The 21,072-nt window shown below is 35.4% G+C and overlaps 1 protein-coding gene across 3 annotated transcripts in view; it reads left to right on the top strand.

The window, feature by feature from the left end:
* LOC150095616 (kinesin-like protein klp-12) overlaps positions 1 to 7,921 on the top strand; it is a 282,767-nt gene extending 274,846 nt beyond the window's left edge. For all 3 annotated transcript variants that reach the window (XM_090410291.1, XM_090410289.1, XM_090410290.1), the window contains exon 13: positions 1,176 to 7,921. In XM_090410291.1, the coding sequence (XP_090266417.1) occupies positions 1,176 to 1,301 (126 nt within the window). In that variant the 3' untranslated portion in view covers positions 1,302 to 7,921. The remainder of the gene's footprint in view (positions 1 to 1,175) is intronic.
* Positions 7,922 to 21,072: the final 13,151 nt, after the last annotated feature.

Raw genomic sequence — 21,072 nt, 5'->3', positions numbered from 1 at the left:
ATGGTTCCACTTATATTTCTTGCACATTAATACACACAAAGTTCTTTTACACACATAAAGGAAACTAAAAGATTCGTACGTTACTGGGACATTTGGACTTTGTCGGGTCTATCTTTCGATCCTTACAATTCTTTCCACAGCTCATTCCTTCTTCTTCCTCACAGCTGTCTTTCCGATGGGCTAGTCTGGAACTCACAATCATGAATTATCCTCTTTGATGTAGACGAGAACAGCTGTGCTTAAGTTGGTCCACGTGGTCTAGCATGATGGTCAGCTTGCATTGATTTTTCCCGCTTTACCGACGAAATGCCCGCACTTGACTCGCTACTCAGCTGCGTAATTGCGTCTAGACATCATTCTGTTGACTGCTCTCACGTATTCATCTCAGGGAATAACTCGAGCTGGGCCCTGCGCCAAAGTTGAGAGAGAGGAGCAACCAAACTGAAGAGCATTGAGAGTAAGAGCCTACGAGAGAGAGAGAGAGAGAGAGCAAGTTAGCGGCGTCAAGCCTTTTATATTGTACCTTGAGCGGCGCTCCTACATCGTCATACCTTTCTGCTCAGCACTACTCCTTTGCACACAGTTCCGGTCCTTCTCCTCGCGTCTCCCGGGAAACTTCTGCACGCAACTTACTCGGTGCGTTCTTGACCGCCGTGGGGCATGTTACTAATCCAAATGTCTCGTTTGTGAACTTTGAACTCTCTTTTACATGCTAACATAATTCTCATCAATTTTTCTTCCATTGTTAAATTTACAAGAATAGGTAATATTATCTTACATAGAATAGTCCAATATTAAACGTTTATTTAAATTTTTTTAAATAAACAAGCAATTAACATCTCTACTTATATACAAGTATTTCTCTCAGTGTCTTGGTGCTTGTAAAATCCTGAATGAGGTATTTCACAATTAAATCTCTTCATTCAAGATTTAACAATACTTAGGGGATCATTGTAATTTTCTCCCTTGTGTTCTTGCATTGTACTGCAATCAATTGTTTTGCTATCAATGTTTCAGAAAGCTGGTCTATTTCATGCAGTATCTGTTATCTATTACCCTGCATGGCTAAAAAACACACTGAAAATTTCTATAAGATAATTATTATTTATATATATATATATAAATATTATTTATTTAATGAGTGCATTAATTTATTAAATTTTATTTTTTATAAGGTGCTAATAAATTGGAGAAAGATGCTCGGACCCTTTAAAAGCCTTTTGGATTTAAAGAATGTCAAGGGGCTTACTTCAAACTTCTTCAAGAGGTTTGCATTAGCAAATCTCATTAAATTGCAGTAAAATTATGCAATATCTATACAACTTGTAAATGGTGATTCTTTTAAATGCATCATTATAAATTATTTTAACAACATTCATCCTATTACATCTTTATTCTCTCATTTAGCTACTGAATGAAGATGAAATAAGCATGCACACACACAAGCACACCCAGTTCTACATTTACATGGTAGATTGGTTCCAGAAAAAAAGCGTATAAATGAAAACCTTGTAAAAAAGAATACAGTGCATATGAAAAAAATAGAAGAATGGTTCCAGATGTGAAAATCTGATACGAACAATAAGTTATTTTCAAACAAAACATATGAAAATTGTTAATAAAACTCTATCTAATTTAATGGAATATTTTTTATTTTAAATACTTATTTAAAGTATATACATATGTATCTTTCTTAAAGAAAATAGTGTGTCATTAATAAAACAGAAATTCAAAAAGGCCTAAATACACCTGCTCATATGGTTATTAGTTAAATTTTATTCGCTGTCACTTTCTGACAGTAGCCGTATTCTTTTGTGAGAGACTGGAATTAAATCACTTCTGTCCTGTTCATACTGCGATGGTGAAAGTTTTCTTCAGTAAAAGGAACTAAATTAGCACTAATTTCCAATAATTCTGGTGGTTGATTTTCTTTTTTTTTTTCTTTTTTTTACCACAAACTCTGTAATTAATCATTGAAATCCTGTTTTAACTAGATTTTTGTATAATTCTTCATATCGCACCATACATGGCTTCAGTTCATGTTTAAACTGTTCAGCTCGTTTTGTATTTGGATCGTGTGTAAAAAGATGACTTTGCAGTTTACTAACCATTTGAAGCCTTTTTTTAATTAATCCTGTAGTGAGTGAGTGAGGAATCTCTTCATCATCACCGGTTTCTTTTTCATCGAGATTGTCAAGGATAGCTTCTATTATTTCATCATCACTAACAGCTTTGTCAACCATCAGTTCTTCAATATCTGCAGAAGAAAAATCATCAAATCCTTCTCCGCCAACTGCATGTGCCCAATCTGATGATATTGGGATATTCAGTTGTATGCAAAAGCACAGGATTTTTCTTTTTCACATATTCTGGCCAAGTAGCTTTCCTGCATGCATTTAAAGTTGATAGTTTCAATTCTGATAACACGAACTTAGCAAGTTTGATGCAATCCAAAATAGAATTTCTTCCACACATCAAAACTGTCAGTAAATTATCCTTATCTAGTATAATAGTTTATCCAAAATGTATTGGAATGTTCTTCTTATGTAGTAAGTTCTGAAGGCAGCAATCACACCCTGGTCTAGTGGTTGTATTAAGGATGTTGTATTAGGTGGTAGAAAACTTCCACATTTGGGTGTTCTAAAATAGGATGGCCAGGTGCATTGTCTATAATCAATAAAACTTTAAAGTCCAGATTGTTTTTCCATCAAATAGCATTTAACTTTTGGAACAAAACATTGATGGAACCATTCATTAAAAATTTCTTTTGTAAAATTTTGTAAGCCAACCTGCGCTTGCAGAAAAATCTTAATTGTTGTTTGATGTTGTTGGTTCCTTTTCCTGAATTTGTTTGTACAACAATAATGCTTTCTGTTTGATGACATTTCAGTCTAAAGGTATTCCTTTTTGTGAGCAATCTTCTATCCACATCACTAGGGCCTTTGCTACCTTCATTTTTATAATGTCTCTCGTATACGATGATGACTTGCATCTAATTTTGTTTCATAAAGAAAAGATTTTGTAATGGCCTCTTCATTTTTCTTAATTGTTTTCATGGTAACTTCACTCAATCCAAAATATTTCCCTAAGGATGTTGAACCTTCTGCAGCTGCTAAACTATCTAAAATTTGGATCTTAGTTTCTAAAGAAATGGCTTTTCTATTCTTCTTCTGTCTAACTGAATTATGTGACATCATTAATTAATTTTACTAATTTGATATTACATGTACAAAACTTCAAAATTTAATACATACCTGAATAACTGTAGTGCACTAACAAAACTTTCATGAACAAAACACGAGATGTGTAAACATTTCAAATTGTAAACAAGATGTGATTGTTTAGCAAACAGCTTAACTCCTTCCAAGCAGCTTTATATAGGCAGGCCTCCCATAACAGACCAACTTAACTTTGAGGAATCAGCATAACACCCTACTGTTGTCTACGTTCTGTAGCATAAAGTAATCCTTGATATTTAAAACATCGAGGGGGGGGGGGGGGCTCCCCAAAATTCAAGTTTAAGTACATATGTACTCCTAGGAAATGATAGTCATAATATTCAGTGTAAAAAGAAAGTTTTTATATACCTGAAACCACCTTCCATCTGCAGGTGGTTTCAGGTACATTCCTGTAACACCCTTTTTAACAAAACTGAATTCAAGCAGAAATTTTAAAAATAAGCACCATTTGAACCATGTTAAATCAAAATATACTGTGTAAAAATAGAACTGCTTTTGTTTTCTAAACCATGTTATGTCGAAATTGTGTATAAAAAAAAAAAAAAAAGCCATGTAAAAAGAGAATTAGCTGTGTGTGTATATATATACATGCAATACGATCCCTTTGTAATGAAAAGTCATAATATTCAGTGTAAAAAGAAAGTTTTTGTATATGTATATATATAAAACAAATACTCATTATATTCAGTTTTCCTCCTCCCAGTGATCAAGAAATGGCAAATAAATCTGTTGTAAAGATGACTATCAGAAATTAATTCGTTGGTCTACAATAAACAAACATAAAGATTGAAAGCAAATGAAGATCCAAAATAAAGATACTGCAATTTATAGAATGTGATGGATTGCAAGTGTCTTAAGTAGTGGTTTTGTAATGATATAGTATGATAAATACATTGCCTTTAACCTATCCACAGCTGGTTACTCCAGTGTGTAAACATTTGGATTCATCTCTAAATTTTGCATTATATCAGACTTTTATTGTAGTTCCGATAACGATAAACAATGGTATGTGCATGATAGTGTCCAAAGGAAACTTCTCTATCCCCCATTAAGATAGATGTATACCTCTCTGCTGAAATATCAGTGCATAAAAATGGGAATTTATCATTTTATTAAATTTATCTTACTAGTTGATTGCATATTTGGTAGAAAATGGACAAGAGCTAAAGAAAACTAGATCCCATGGTCCCTCTTTATGATGGTAGATTCATGCATGCACCACTGTTATAGCGAATATAATAAGTGAAGCATTTTCATCATTTGGCATCAAGCTAAATTGGAAGAATTAAAGCAAATGGTACACTATCCATTGAAAATTATTGTTTTAAGTAATCCTGGTGCATGCTGACACCAATGAAGCTATCTGTACACTGCTGTTATATCCTGGTGGGGGGGGGGTCTAATATTTCTTTCAGAATCGGGGAGGTGTATTCTTATGGATGAACCAGCCCTTCTATTCTTCTGATAATTGATTCCTATTTCGACACAGAGAAAATTTATTTGTACTGTGCCACCCTGTGTCTAGATAATCGAAAGCATAATATCCAGGAATCAATGATCAGAGAACACAATATCACTATTACTTTAAAGACTTACTATATATTTATTTCTATCCTTAAACACATTACAATCATGGTCCTACATTAATAAATTGGGTTCCCGCTTAGATCCGAAATTTTATGAGTGGTAAAGATGAAATTAAGTCGGGCAAGCACATACTTCAAATTAACACAAAACATTTATTATACTAAAAAAACATAGAAATTACACACACTTTAAGATCTTAACTCGCATTTAAATATCAAGGTTAAACTCTTTCTTCTAGAACAACACAACTCAAACTTCATTAGCTTATCTGGCTAAGTCACATCAATAGAACATACAATTTTATCAACTGAGATCACACATAAACTCATATACATACAAAATATTATTCAACTCAATCATACAAATTAATCTCAGCTCCTTCCCAATAAAAATCCTGAAGTCCTTTTCTCTAAATTTCGTTACTCTAAATAAATCCTATCAAACTTCCTACACGTTCTCAAGGAACTAATTAAGATATCACAATACGTTCTCGAGGAACAAAGAAATTACTATGCCACATTTCCTTGGAACAAAATTTTAAACTCTCGCATTCATTCGACATGAACACTTACTAAGACTACACATGTCCCTTCTTTATGAATCCAAAATGTGAAGACAAAGAATTTCTTACCGGGACTGAAGTCATACTTTCCTTCTCAGCTCGATATCTGGAATGGTGGTTCCTCTTTCCTGTTCCATAGACCCTTATATTGGGAGACCGTACTGCATACCACAGGTGGACGTTGAGTCTTCGTCAGTAACATACAGCATGGCCCTGAGGTTCCTTATCTGCCTTGGCTATCACAGAAGTGCATACTTTCTAACTACACGACATCATTCCATAGGTTTGCTACTTTAGAGGTCTCCGCAAGTTTTGGCGTCTATATGCTGGAACACGAGCTGGCACAAGAGCAAAAGCTCAGAGATGCTGGATCAGAGATAAGAGAGCGTTTTCGGCTCTGCTATTCCATTTTGTATCTCGCACCTTCTTCTCCCATTGGTTCTTCTCTTTTCTTGAACAGCGCATGTCTCTTTGACAACTAGCGCCAAAATTCACTGCCGACTATCGTCCTTGCCACATCGTATGACAAGCAGCCCCAAATTGAACTCTAGCGGATGATATATCTTTTTGCGTGCATTACTCGTAATCTCGTGTCTTGCCCTAGGCAGGCACTCTAAATAAGGGGATTAAGTTCCAAGGTCCCATGCATAGTTTACAGCATACATATAAATTACTAAGAATTAATCCATTTTGTGAACAGTACTGCTTACAATTCAAAGTTGTTACTTATATCTTACAATTTATTTTACAATTAAGTGGAGTACAATTTTAGAACAAAATTTTACTATTTAGTTCTGATTAACAAGAATTTGCTTTAGGAATGGCAGATTATGTTAAACTCTGAATGAGATACTATAATTGTACAATTCTTCTCATTCAGAATTTAACACTGTCAAGGAGTTCTGAAACCTAATAAAAAATTTACCAATTGCTCCAAGACAACCTGAAAATGTTAACTTATTCATCAATATCCTTGAAGAAAATGCCATCAATGCATTCAGTCATGACCAAAACTTCACCGTCATGCCCAGACACATACCACCCAAAGATTTCATGATCCAGATAGACCGTGGAATCTACAACCTTCCTGACAATGAGACCAACAATATTAGGCTTGATGTAGCCAGCATGCTATCACAAGGCGAAACCTCCTGCAAGTAACCTGCCCAACAGAGAATATAAAACCCTTCTGCATCTCAGAAATAAAAAATAATCCTGAAATTGGACAAGGGCAGTGCCAAAGTGCTTTCTTGTACTAGCAATACCTCCTCACATATCAAAAACTTGGCCCATTTTAAGTCCAGTATACTGGACTTAAAATGGGCTCATGCTCTGCAACACTAGCTTTATGATCAGTTTCAATGTCTCCTCCTTATTCACAAACGTCCACTTAAGGACCTTGGCTGTTATCCAAGCAGAATTTCCTCCCAATATCTCAAGCCTGTTTCAGTTCACTATGAACTCAGGCTATTTTGTTTAGCAAGGAAATCAAGGGAACAGCCATGGGCTCCTCTTTTTCTCACCCATTAGTGTACTTTTTCATGGAGACATCTGAAAAGAATGCCCTTAATTCTCACCCCCCCCAACTATTTGGCTGCATTACTGGGACACCTTACACACTTTCTTATCTCATTTGAACAGCCAACATCCAAGGATCCAATTCACAACAGAAACAGCAAGTAACAGCATCTGCCCTTTCTACACACCCTAGTTACAAGACAATCAAATGGTATCTCTGACCTTCACAGCCTATAGAAAACCCACACCCAGAGGTAAATACATCCATCAACAGTCATATCCCCCCCCCCTTCCAACAAGTTTGAACTATAAAAACCTTAGTCCATCGGACAAAATTAATTTGCACAGATAACATTGTGCTCAACATAGAACTCATGCACATAACACCATTTTGACCAATGGCTACACTTCCCACCAGATAAAAAAGAATTTTAGCACCATACACCCTCCTCTTCTATACAGATTACAACAAATTCATCACCATCTCTTATATTTGTGGTGTCTGAAAAGATGGCCATGATCTTAAAAAAAGATCATGGCCATCTTATGTGTGACCACTTATAAACTGCACAGAAAGCTAGCAACCCTTATCTGCTCTCCAAAGACCAGCTACAACCTCTGGATTTATCTGGAGTGCATCAGATATACCCTGCAGCTGCAACCATTCGTACTATGACCAACCGGGTAGGATAACTAACATCCGTACATCAGAGAATTACATTTGCTTGTGTACCAGGATTACATCTGTTTCCACCACTACAGCCACTCAGGGTTAGCAGACCATGCCCTGGATGTCCAGCACAGCAGACAATCAACCCAACACCAAGAACACCCAACCAAACCATAGTTGGCATAATTATAGGACTTTAGTTCATCCTGTATCTCTCCAGTTCCATCTTTGTTACTGAAGTGTGTCTGCGTGTGCACTTGTTTAATACCAGTATATTAATCCTTGTAGATGCCGATTTAACTTCGGCAAAATATAGAAGCAGTAATTAAATATTTTTAGTTATTATGAAGTCTATGTTATTAATTTCCTTAAACAACATGATGCATATTGTTTTAAGTATTTGGATTTGCTGTCAGCAATTTATTTTACTATAACACATCAAAATTTCTTTGGTATATTATGGTAAAGACATAGGTCCATCTAAGTTGGCATTGGAATGAATTCTATAAAATACCCATTTTCTGACTAATTTATATGTAATGCTTACCAAATGTGTTTAAAGTTAGAAGAATAGTTAGACATTGGTGTAGAAGAATAGATAAAATACTAGACCAATAACAAGTATTTGCAAGCCCTGTAGTGATGTCTGTTTACACTAGATATCTAAAATAGAGAAATTTTTGCAAGGCCTTTTTTTTTTTATTTCAGGTGGTTTCTGATTTTGTTGATATTTAGCATAGAAATGCTAAAATATGTTAATATATGCATCTATTAGCTCATTTTGTAATCAATTTTTAGTGCATTTGAGGCCATCTGGTGCATAGAGGCCAACAAGACAAAATACGTAGTTAACTGCAATAGGCCAAGGGGTGCAAAGGCTGTTATGGATATGCATTGGCAAATAAGCTCAGTAAGGGGGAGGGCAGGTGATTATTATGGAGACTTTATCAAATGAGAGAAAGGGAACATAGGTGGAAGGAAATGGAATTTATGCAGCTAATAAGGAATAATTACTTCAGGCAGTATGTAATAGATAGTAGCAAAAGTCTGGGAGTGCTGGGTCTGCAGTGGGATTTGAACTCGTGACATTTGTTGGAGAGCAGAAGCAACCAGAATGTGTCTGATTGGCTGAGTGAATATTGCTTTTGTTATCTCTTTGTTTTCACTGTTTAAAGGAACAAGTGATGATGAATGATATTGTAACAATGCATTTCTTAAATATTATATTTTTAAGTTTATATTTACAGAAAAATTTACTATTCTGCCAGACTAGGTGGATGCATCCTCACTCTACAACCCACAGGCTTTGGGTTGAAATCCCACTGTCACAGGAATGTTTGAAACTTTTTCATTTTAGGTAATGGCATTCTTTATCACCTAATATAATATCATCTTACTCAGAAGACATCTTCAGTAGCTTGAAAAAAAAATGTTTGGTTTTCATAGCAGGGACAGGAAAATTGGCCTGAAGAACACATACAATTAATAGACATGATATGAGACACATCCGTAAACTAAGTTACAGTTGTGCGTACCAACAGTGCACTTGGCAGAAATGGGGATATACCTGCATAGTATTGTTGTAGAAGTCAAGTATATGACAAACATATTTTCAGTTCTCAGTCAGTGGTTATAAGTTTGCCATCATGTCACAAAATGAGGAAGAAATCAAAAATTCCTTGAGTTATGAGATATGGTCAGTGATAAAATTTTTGAATGCCAAAAATGTTTGCCTATGTGAAATTTATTGGCAAGTTAGTGGAAGTGTATGAGAAAATGTCATGAGTGAGGGAATGGTAAGAAGATGTCTCAGTGAAGGAAGAAAGAATGTGCATGATGAAGACTGAGCTGGCTGTCCATTATTAATCACTATTCAATCTGCTTGACCAAGTGAATGAGAAAATTTGCCATTTCTGAGTACACATTTCTCATTCTTTACTACATGAAATTTTCATGTAACACTTAAAATACTACAAATTCTGTTCAAGATACGTGCCAAAAATGTGCACTGATGATCACAAAACAAAATGCATGGTAGTAGCACTGAACTTTTTCGAACAGTATCATAATGAAAGTGACTTTTTTTTAAACTCTAACTTCTCACATGACATCAGAGCATAAGCAGCAATCATGCAATGATCCCAAAGTGAATCTCCAAAGGCAAAGAAATTCAAGCAGATGCTTTCCTCCAGGAAGATCATGGCTGTGCTTCAAGGAATAGTGATAAACGAGATGGCTATTGTGAAACTAAAAAATTGCAACAGTCTATTCGAAAGCCTCTTCAGCTCTGAAGTTGTTTTGATTCATGGCAATGTACAAATGTTTATTAATGCTAGACCTCCATATAATCAAACACTATCACACACAAAGCTCATCGCATCGTTCCTTAAACTCATTCAATGCATCCCACTTGCCAACCCATGTCTGCTTTGCTCACATCCTCCTTTATAATTTCAAATGGGAAGTCTTCCAACATCCACCCCATAGCCCAATCTTGCACCCAGTGACTTCTGTTTTTCACTTGAGGAAAGTTTTAGCAGCTCAACATTTCAACAGCAGTGAATGACATGAAGATAGCTGTGAAGCATTAGGTGAAAACAACACTGGTGTCAGACTACTTTAAAGGGAATACAAATAACTTTTGTCCTGACATGAAAAATATCTTGATGTAGAGAAGAATATGTGCAGAAGTAGCTAACAGCATGTGTGAACCTGTGACAGTATGGTCATTGAAAATGTCATTTAATTCATTTAAAACAAATCAGAACTTGATTTCTGGATACATTCCGTACACTACACTGGTTTCATAGCCTTAGTATACCAAATAACAATAGCTGCATATCATGGTTCACGCTTTACATAAGCTTTAGTCTGTTGAGGTTACTAAGTGTGCTATAGATTTTCAACCTGCTTGGACAAGAGCACCATTTAAAAAAATCTTAAATGTTATTAAATGGGGGGGGGAAGGTAATGTAGTCATTATTTCATTGCTGGAGGTAGACAAATACATAAAATTAGATATAAGCATATATTAAATTTAGACTAAACATCTCTCTCTCTCAAGTTTTGCATTGGCTCAATTCCCACTTTAGAAAACAATGATATAGACAATAAGATTACCACAAAGACATGTTGGAAATATTATTCTACTGCTGTAGAAATTTTTTTTTGTTGGTTACCAAGTAAATTATAATCAACAAGAATATAATTTCTTATCTATTATAATTAAATTGTTCTGCCATCATTTAAAAACTTATGAGATATATTCAGCTGAGAAAGAAATTTGCATTAATCTGATAACAAAAGTAGATATATTCAGCTGAGCTCTCTATTTTATGCAGATAATTTTTAGGAAGGATAGAAGAGGAGGGGCGAGCTGCTAATGATATTGGATGACTTGAAACCAGTTAGTGTTGAGACCTATAATTGTAGTACTAGTAACAGTATTTCATGTGGCAGTGAATTTGAAGCCATCTGGTGTGAGGTGGAATCTAACAAGATCTTTATTTCATACATCATCTCTATTTGATAAAATGCATCACCAAATACAGATGATGCTCACGAAAAGAGTAATCATAATGGAGTACTTTAATTATTGGGTAGCAGTAAAATCTCATGAGAAGAATGAAACTGAATTTATTGAGCTGTTGCAAGACAACCTCTTCAAGCAGCATGTGACAGAAGGAACTAGAGGTCAAAGAGTGTTAGATTTGATTATAATGTTAGATGGTGTTTCAGTTAAAGACATACCTATTCTGCCTCCGGTTGGTGACAGTGATCACATAGTACTGACTTAGGAACTGCGTAAGTTTATGAATGTTCTATTCAGAAAAGGTTACATGCTGAACTACAAAGTAGAAAATTATGACCAACTGAGGAGTATACTGAGTTCAGCACAATGGTATCAGTTGCTGGATGGGAAGAATATCGATGGTGCATGGGAAGCATTTCAAAAATACTTAAATTGTACAACATCAGTTTGAAGAATAAATAGGATAGGAATCAACTGGGTGTGTAATATTAAGCAGGAGATTTGTAAGAAATGGATGATGTTGAAGGAATACTGTGTGCATAAGGATGATGTCTGTTATGAAAATTATAAGCAGCAGACTAGAATAGTCACAACTGTTGTACAGAAAGCTAAGTCTAAGTATGAAAAGAAACTGGCTCTGCAAGCTAAAGACAACCTACAAGAATTCTCAATATCCTGCAAGTAAAAGAAAGAATGAATATGAAAAATAACTCTTCTAAATACAGATGGTGTGAGGGGTGACAGATGCAGCTGTTGTTCAACTAATGAGTGCCCATTTAGCTAAAAGCTATCAACCTGGTGTATGCAGCATTGAGTTCACTGCTATGTGAACACGTGCTATACACATGTGTCACTCATGTGTATAAAGAGGAGATATTAGAGCTGTTGTACAAACTGAATAAGAATTCGGCAATAGGACTGATGGGATATCAGCACGGGTGTTAAAAGACTGTCTGGCTGAACTGGTTATTTCTATATCATTTGAGTCTCAGAACGTGGAAGATTCTTTAGGAATGGAAAGAATGTATGGTAATCCCATTGCACAAAGGTGGTGCAAAGACAAGACTGATGTATCCAACTATCAAACAATCAGTATTTCAGGAGTGGTGGGGAAGATTTTGGAAAAATTGGTCACAGCTTGCATTGAGAAATGGGTTGACAAAGAATCTCTACTTTGCAATGAACAGCATCGGTTTACTGAGGGAAGGTCATGTTTGAGCAACTTGCTCACATTCGATAATGTTACCATTCAACTAGAAAAAGGGGAATGGATACACCATGATACTTTATGCAGATAATTAAGTCTTTGACAGAATACAGCATGGAAGACTATTGCATAATTTGGAGAATATGGGATTGCATTATAAATTGGCATTGATAACAGGATGGCTGGCTGACAAATATAAAACATCTGTATATGTGTGATGAGTTTTCAAGATTTAAGGTAACTAGTGTTGTGCCACAAGGATCAGTCCTTGGTTCATTGTTATTCAATCTATACTTTAACAATATTGAGAAGGATTTGACATCAGCTATTTGCTGATGATGCAAAGATGGGTAAGGTAATTAGGAGGGTAGCTGATATGGAGCGCTTACAGAATGATTTGAACATGCTGGAACTGTGGGCATGTGAAATGTAAGATCATGCACTTTGACATGATTAAATATCCAGTCTCATATTATATTGATGGGATTATGGTAGAAGAAACTGATTAGGCTAGGGATCTTGGAATGTTAGTGCATAGCAAGTTGAAGTTCTTAAGCCATGCAGCAAAGATTGCAAATACAATTCAAAAGATAAATTGCAATGCCTGAAATGAACTTTCATATGTAAAGATGTGATTTCTCTTATAAGGCCTTGATAAGACCTCATTTGGGCTATTGTGTGCAGGTCTGGTCTCCTGGTTTCCATTGTGATTTTGATACAGTGAAGAGAGTGTTAAAAAATGATATCAGGATTATGGAATACTGATTATGAAGACAGATTTAGAATTTGTAGACTGCAGACAATAGCAAACAGGAGAAAGAGGGTTGATATGATTGAGACTTTAAAACTTCTGAAATAGTCATCAGGATTTCCGTGTGATGGAATTTTTCATTTTATGGAGGCCTGGGGAAAGGACAAGAGGGCATTCTTGGAAGCTGAGAATGAATGCTGCTAAGAAGGGAGTGAGGACTAGATTTTTCTCTCATAGGGTGGTATGTGATTGAAATGGATTGCCATTGGATATTGCGAATGCAAGCAGTGTGAATGAATTCAAGAACAAGCGTGATAGCTGGTGCATGTAGTATGTGGCCTCCTTTGATGAGTCCCTGACTCCCTGGAGGTCTCTCTTAATAATAATAATTTTATATTTCTAAATAAATGCAGTACAGTCCTTCACTTACAAAAAAGGTAAGTGTATAAAAAGGCTGTTAGTTTTTTTTCACCTGGAAGAATCATGAGAAAAATGTCCAGATTAAAAGCTGTTTGCTGCTTTGTTTCATAAGTGGGGATACAAAAAAAAGTTACATTATTAAATGAGATAAGTATTAACAGAGAGCAGTGGTAGAAATTAGTCAAGATGAATGTGCAATCAGTGCATATCAGTACTAGAGATGAGAAAAAGCCATTAGAAAACTGAAATGTAAAATGGCAGTTGGAGTATATGATAGTCAACCAGAAATGATATGTGGAGGTATAAAAGTTTTACCATGATTATGCTGCATAATCATGTGCAGAGGACCTGGTCAGAAAGCAGGTCAACTGGATGATTGGAACAGAGCTCCATGGCAATCATCTTTAAATGGGAAATAAAAACTGAATTACAGAGGAATTTCCCTTACTGAGTATTAAAAAAAAAATGTAAAAGAGAAATCGGGACAACAAGCTGGATTCAAGCCACTTAAGGTTGTCATAATTAGATTTTCACTTTAACACTTTCATTGCCAAGCTGAAAATTGGAATTTCGTGTGGTGGCCAAATTTTTTTTATTTGTTTATTTAGTTAGTGACGTCCACACGATAACGCGTGATATCGTTCATTGCCAAGCTGAAAATTGGAATTTCGTGTGGTGGCCAAATTTTTTTTATTTAGTTAGCGATAACGCGTGATCGGCCGTTTGGTGAGAACTCGCATCGCACGATTGGCAATGAACATGTTAAGACAGATAGTTGAGAAATCAAATGAATATAACAAGGTTTTATATAAGTTTGGTAGATATGGAAAATGCATATGTACGTAGGTACCAAGAGAAGAGATGTCCAAAACCACATATACAAATATTATGCAGAGTACATAATCTCTACTTAAGATGTTAGTCAGCAGCCTCTGTTACTAATGGCTCAGTTAAGTAAGTTTGAGCACGGTTAGTAGTTGGAAAGGGACCAATCGTTCGATGCTGTTGGGCACACTCTCCCTCGCTGAGTCTTTGGAATCCCTGGAGGTGTCAAATAATAATAATAAAAATGATATAAAAAAAGAAAAATGGGATATAAAATCATGTAAGACAAGTGTGCACTATCTCTATTCTTATTCATCAGTTATAGCTTACACTGTGAAAGAATTTGCATCAATCTGATACCCAAACGGCATATATTGAGCTAAACTCTCTACTTTATGCAGATAATTTTATATTTCTAAATAAATGCAGTACAGTCCTTCAGACTTTAACTAAATTGAATTAACTGCATAACAATTTGTTATAAGCAAGAACATGATAAACATCGACTGCATTCTCAATGAAAAATCTACAGAACAAGTAAAATGTTTTAGTTATCTAGGCATAGTATTTAATAAAAATGGCCAGTTAAATTTGGAAATAGATAACAGAATAAACAAAGCTAGTATAGTGAGGACCAATCGAATAAATGTATATGGTATAAGATAAATCCGCGCGGTTAGTCTAGTGGTTATGCAACCATATGCCTCGGGAAGGAGTGTCCTAGGTTCGATTCTCGTCGATGACATGAGGAGCTTAAGGATCTTCCTCAGCCATAGCCAAGTTAACTGGTCTTGGGCGTGGATAACAGGTTTTTTCCCCCCTGTTTATCTGGGGTTTTTCATCCCATAAGCAGGCAAACCGGTCCCATGAACACACATGGATTACAGTCATGAACATAGCCCTTAGGGCATGCAGCAAAGGAGTGGTGAACCGGCTGCATTAATACACCAGTAACCCCCTCATTAGGAAGAGACTCAACCCGTCGCAGATGGATGAGAAGGGTAGGTATAAGATACAAATTATTTGAAACAGTCTTACTAGCAGTATACAAGATTACGTTGTATAAGAAATAAAATAGTAGCCAAAGACTGGAGATCACATTTCAGAGTGTGGAGAAAAATTAGGGGAGCAAATAAATGGTATCACTGACAAAATCACATTAAAAATGAAGATATAGAAAGGAACTTGACATTGTTAGTATTGAAAATATGTGAGCAGAGTTAATCTAAAGTGGTATGTTCACTTAAAAAGAATGGAGGAAGACAGAGATTTAGGAAGAGATGCAGTTATTTGTTCTTTATAATACAAAAATGTATGATCTGATAATCTTCAACATCAGACAAATAATTGATTAAACTGGGAAGAAATTGCTGATAGGAAGCTAGTAATCACGTAGAATTAATTGGGCAATGCCTTGTACACTCAATTGAGTTTACATATCAAGAATGGATAATGAAAACATTTTCTGTAATTCTTTTGTTAGCAGAAGCTACTGACCAGAAAATATACTTTCAAATACTACAAAAATCTGCAGTACTGTAAAAATGCATTTTTCAATCAATAAATACTGGAAGTAATATCTGCTAGTTTTTTTTATTTTTTTTTTAATTTTTTTATCTTTGAATTTGTTTCATACTTGATTTCAGGAATGATGACCTCTGAGGAGTTTTTAAATACTTGATTTTATCTATTTTCATATTAAAATCATTCTGCATGAAAAAAAAAAAAAAAAAAAAAAAAACTTAAAATGTTGGTTATGATAAAATTGTAATGTGACAGGCTGAAACTACTCTATATAGATATCATCGTCATCAAATTCCTGATATGTATCCTCAATAGGTGCAGGATATGATGATACTACATGAAAAATTTACATCATTACTAACTTCTTATCTACAATTTTCCTCCAAATAAATCTGTTATCTGTCAAGATTCCAACATTGCCAGATCTTATATTTCTGTCTTCTAAGGCACTTTTTATCGTAGCAATCGGCCTATATTTTGGTCTTCCTCTGGGTCTTTTTCCTGCCAACCTGGCAGAGAACACTTGTTTTACTAATCTTCCCTCTCCCATTCTGTTTAAGTGACCACATGAGATTACCTCTTCTAACACATTTCTAGATGCTAGTAATGTTGTTCTTTTTTAATATGATATTGCCATTGATACCATCTGTTCATGCCTCTAATCTTTCTGAGGATTCTCATATCTGCGGTCTCTAGTCTTTGGTCAAGTGTTTTATTTCTAACCCAGATCTCAGATTCATAAGTTAAAATTGGTTTAAACACTGTCTCGTATACAGCTAATTTAGTGTTTTGACTAATTACTCTCTTATTTCATATAAATTTATGCAATTGACTTCCTACCATACCAGCTTTGTTGATTCTGTTGTCTATTTCCATATTTAATTTACCATCTTCACTAAAAATCATGCCTAAGTAGCTGAAATTTTTTACTTGTTCTATAGGTTCTCCATTCACAATGCAGTTGATGTTTTCAATGCTTCTGCCTATTTTCATTGTCTTTGGGTTGTTATTGCTGACCTTCATACCATATCTATAATAAATTTAGTTTAATCCTTTATCCAAGTGTAAGCAAACAAAGTTTTCGCCTGAAGTATCTTCAGGACTGAGGCAACTCGTGGTAAAGGTGGACCAAAGCTCTCATCACTCCTTGTCCCAGTATCTCCCATAATGCAAAGCACATCTCCTTGCAGACACGTATAATGCTATGCATTAAGGGAAGGGCCACTACCCAGACCGGTTTCGACCATTATTGAGGTCTCGTCAGTGGAAGCCAGACCCAGAAGTGATACTAAGGCAAAAGCAATGGAGAAGTCATATTTACCTATAGTAAATATGACCTATAGTCCTGAAGGTACTTCATGCGCAAACTTTATTTGCTTACACTTGGATAAAGGATTAAACTAAATTTATTATAGTCTAACCAAGTGGAAAAAACTTTCCAACATCTTTCTCTAAATCCAGAGTAATTTAACCACCTTACCGGCCATTAAAGATCAAATACACATCCTCAAAAGCTTCGTATCCATCATAAATTTCAATGTAATATCAACGGTATTACAATTTTAACATGCACTTCGCATCCATGGTAATGTGGATGTATATATACGTCCGGACCGGTAGCGTGGTTAATACTAAGGTGGTACACCTTTTGGCAACTCGTATAGGTAAATATGACTTCTCCATTGCTTTTGCCTTAGTATCACTTCTGGGTCTGGCTCCCACTGATGAGACCACAATAAAGGTTGAAACTGGTCTGGGTAGTGGCCCTTCCCTTAATGCATAACATTATATGTGTCCGCAAGGAGATGTGCTTTGCATTATGGGAGATACTGGGACAAGGAGTGATGAGAGTTTGGTCCACCTTTACCACGAGTTGCCTCAGTCCTGAAGATACTTCAGGCGCAAACTTTGTTTGCTTACACTTGGATAAAGGATTAAACTAAATTTTTCATATCTATTACAACAGTTATTCAATTTAGTCAGGGAATCAAGACTTGTAGCAGGTTTATTTAGAAGTATAAATCATCCTAATAAAACAAAGAGCTCAGATTAACACCTCCAATTTTGATATCAAGTTTAATACCACTTTCCTTCATAATGTGATCCATATAGATAATGTACATCCTTGTCTCACACCAAATTTAATACCACCTTCCTGTACTTCCTTCAATTCTAATTGCTGACTTGCGATTCAAATAAAAACTAAATATTGCTTTATTTAATGCCCATTCATACCATATAACTGTAGTGCTTCGAATAGCTTCTCTCTTGGTACCTTGTCATATGCCTTTTCAAGATCAAAAAAACCTAAATACAGATCTTTGTTATATTAACATGATTTCTCAACTATCTGTCGCAAAGTGAAAATCTGATCCTGACAGCCTCTATATGGCCTGAATCCAGCTTGTTCTTGACCAAGCTTCTCTTTGATGATCCTTCTCAACCATTTCTCAGGTATACTTGCATAAATCTTACCAGGAACACTCAGTAGAGAAATACCTCTGTAATTCTCACATTCAGTTTTATTTCCCTTTTTATATATATATGGGCACTATGAGAGTTCTACTCCAATTATCTGGAATTCGTCCTTCTGCCCTGGCCTTCTGAACTATGCAGTGCAACCACTTTAAGACATTTATACCTCCAAACTTGAGCATTTCTGGTGGAATATCATGCACTCCAATTGCCTTTCCACATTTCAGGCTTTTGATAGCTTTTTCTACTTTAAGTATGGATATGTATTCCTGATTGCATGCCTGGTCAGTGTTTCTTACCACTGTGCTGTCATCACTGCTTGTTTCATTTAGCAGTTTTTCAAAGTAATTACTCCATACTTCAAGGATATCTTTTTCTTCAATTTTCATGTCACCTTTATCATCTCTAATTCCTTTTACAGCACTCTTTCTTCCATTTCTAAGCTTCTTCAACAAACTCCAGAATATCTTGCCACCTGCTTGATATTTATTTTCAATGTTCTTACCAAAAGTCTTCCCATGACTTTTGTTTAGCTAGTTTTACATAATGTTTAGCTTTCTTGCATTTTTTATTATTATTATTCAGGCCTCCATGGAGTCAAAAGACTCATCGTTGGAGGTCCTTCCTAAGAACATAAAGTCTGTCAAGACTCATCGAGAGGAGATTCCCCCCTAAGAAACACAAAGTCTATCATACCACTCCTTAAACTCATTGACCATTCTCTCCCTCACCACTCTATCAGGCAATGCATTCCATGGCTCAACCACCTTCCATGCAAAGAAACCACTCCTCACCCTCTTGCTCACAGTTTCCTTTCGTAACTTCCAGGGATGGCCTCTTGTCATCACTCCTTCTCGCTGTTCAACCAAGTGAAATAACTCCCCAGTGTCAACCCTGTAACTTTGTCTCTGTATTCTCTAAGAGCACAAGCTGAATTATTTGCCAGGAACTTTTGATATCCTTTCTTCTTTTCCTTCACTGCCTCTTTAACTTCCTGTGTCTACCATGGAGTTCTGATTTTTCTATGCTTGTAGACAACCTCACATCTGAGAGCTGCTCAACCTTTTATTCACTTTAAAACTTTCTCACATGTTCTTCTTTTCAGTATGAAATTTAATTTCATTCTGCTCAAGACTAAATAGTGATCACTTCCAATTTCAAATCCTTTGTACATTGGTGTCCTGCACCAGGGAGAAAATCACTATCGACATTAACCTAGTCAATGAGACTTTCTTATTCCTTGCCTCTTCTCTCCATGTGAATTTGTGCACATTTTTATGTTGGAGCATTGTGTTAGTAATAACCAGTCCAAGTATTTGCCATTATTAGTTTTGCTCTTTTCTCCAAATTTTCCCAAAACATTTTTGTATGTCTGACAGTCATTTCCTACTCTGCTATTTAGATCCCCAACAATGACCAACTTTTCATTTTTCCTTGTGTCAGTTGCTTTCTCTAAAGCCTCAAAAAATTCCTCCACTTCTTAGTAGAATCTTCTGTGGGACCATAGGCAAAATAAGTCTCATTGTCCAGTTCCTCATTCTGATATTTGCCCACATCACTACTTGGGCACTACCTTCTGCTTATATAGATTTAATAATATCAATCACTATATCCACTTTTTATTACTAAAGAAATTTAGCTGTTCAGTTTTTCAGTAATTCTGCAAAATTTTATTTACAAAGAATTTCCTCTTAAATTATTAAATAAATTGCCCATGTATCAAGTTTAGCATTTTATTTGTATCAGAAATATTTCATGCATACAAAAATTACTCTTATGTTGCAGATTATCCTTATGAATCACATCAGTAATATTATATCAGTAATTTATATCAGTATTTATATTAAATTACTGATATAATAAATTATATCAGTAATTTCTTGTATCTGGGATTCATTACTAAAACTGATCTAACAGATAAGCTTAGGCGTTGATGGTTATTCATGACTTATTTTTCACAGTATTAACAACACCACAAACACTTTTATCAACAAAGGTGTTTTATTAACGCTAACATTTCGCTGATTTTCAACTCAGCATCATCAGAGCACAACACACATGTAAACGCGAACAGTGAGCGAGTGAAACAATATAATTGCAAAAGACAAAAGATCTAAAGTCCTATTTTTGGCACCCTCTAACGAAAAAAAAAAAAAACTTCTACTTTTGTAAAAAATTCAATCCATTTCAAAACACTGGTTAAAAATCTAATCCTAAAAAATTCAGACATAATGGTTAGTTTCGATGTCACCTCCCTATTTACCAATGTACCACTGATAGACACTCTTGATTTAATCAAGTCTAAATTTCCCCCAGATATTTTTGAATTATATCAATTTACCATGAATGCAGGTTACTTTACATGGGAGGGGAAATTCTACAAACAGATTAATGGTACTGCTATGGGTTCCCCCCTCTCTCCCCCGTTAGCAAATTTTTACATGGAACACTTTGAAAACAAAGTACTTACCACAGCTACAATCAAGCCACAAGTGTGGTTGATGATGTGTTTGCCATCTGGCCCCATGGACAAGACACTTTGGATGCTTTTGTCACCTACCTAAACAGCCAACACCCCAAAATTCACTTCACAGTAGAAAAAGAATCAAATAACTGTTTACCATTTCTTGACACATTAGTTACCCACCTTTCAGATGGATCACTATCTTTTTCTATTTACAGAAAGCCTACACACACAGGAAGATACCTACATAAACAATCACATCATCATCCAGTCCAACAGTACGGCATTTTAAAAACAC

The sequence above is a fragment of the Typopeltis vanoorti genome, chromosome 20 (genome assembly GCF_054136105.1).
Source record: "Typopeltis vanoorti isolate ZY-2024b chromosome 20, IOZ_Tvanoo_1.0, whole genome shotgun sequence".
Taxonomy (NCBI): Eukaryota; Metazoa; Arthropoda; class Arachnida; order Uropygi; family Thelyphonidae; genus Typopeltis; species Typopeltis vanoorti.
The sequence above is the reverse complement of the archived record's forward strand: the minus strand, read 5'-3'. Positions and strand labels throughout refer to the sequence as shown.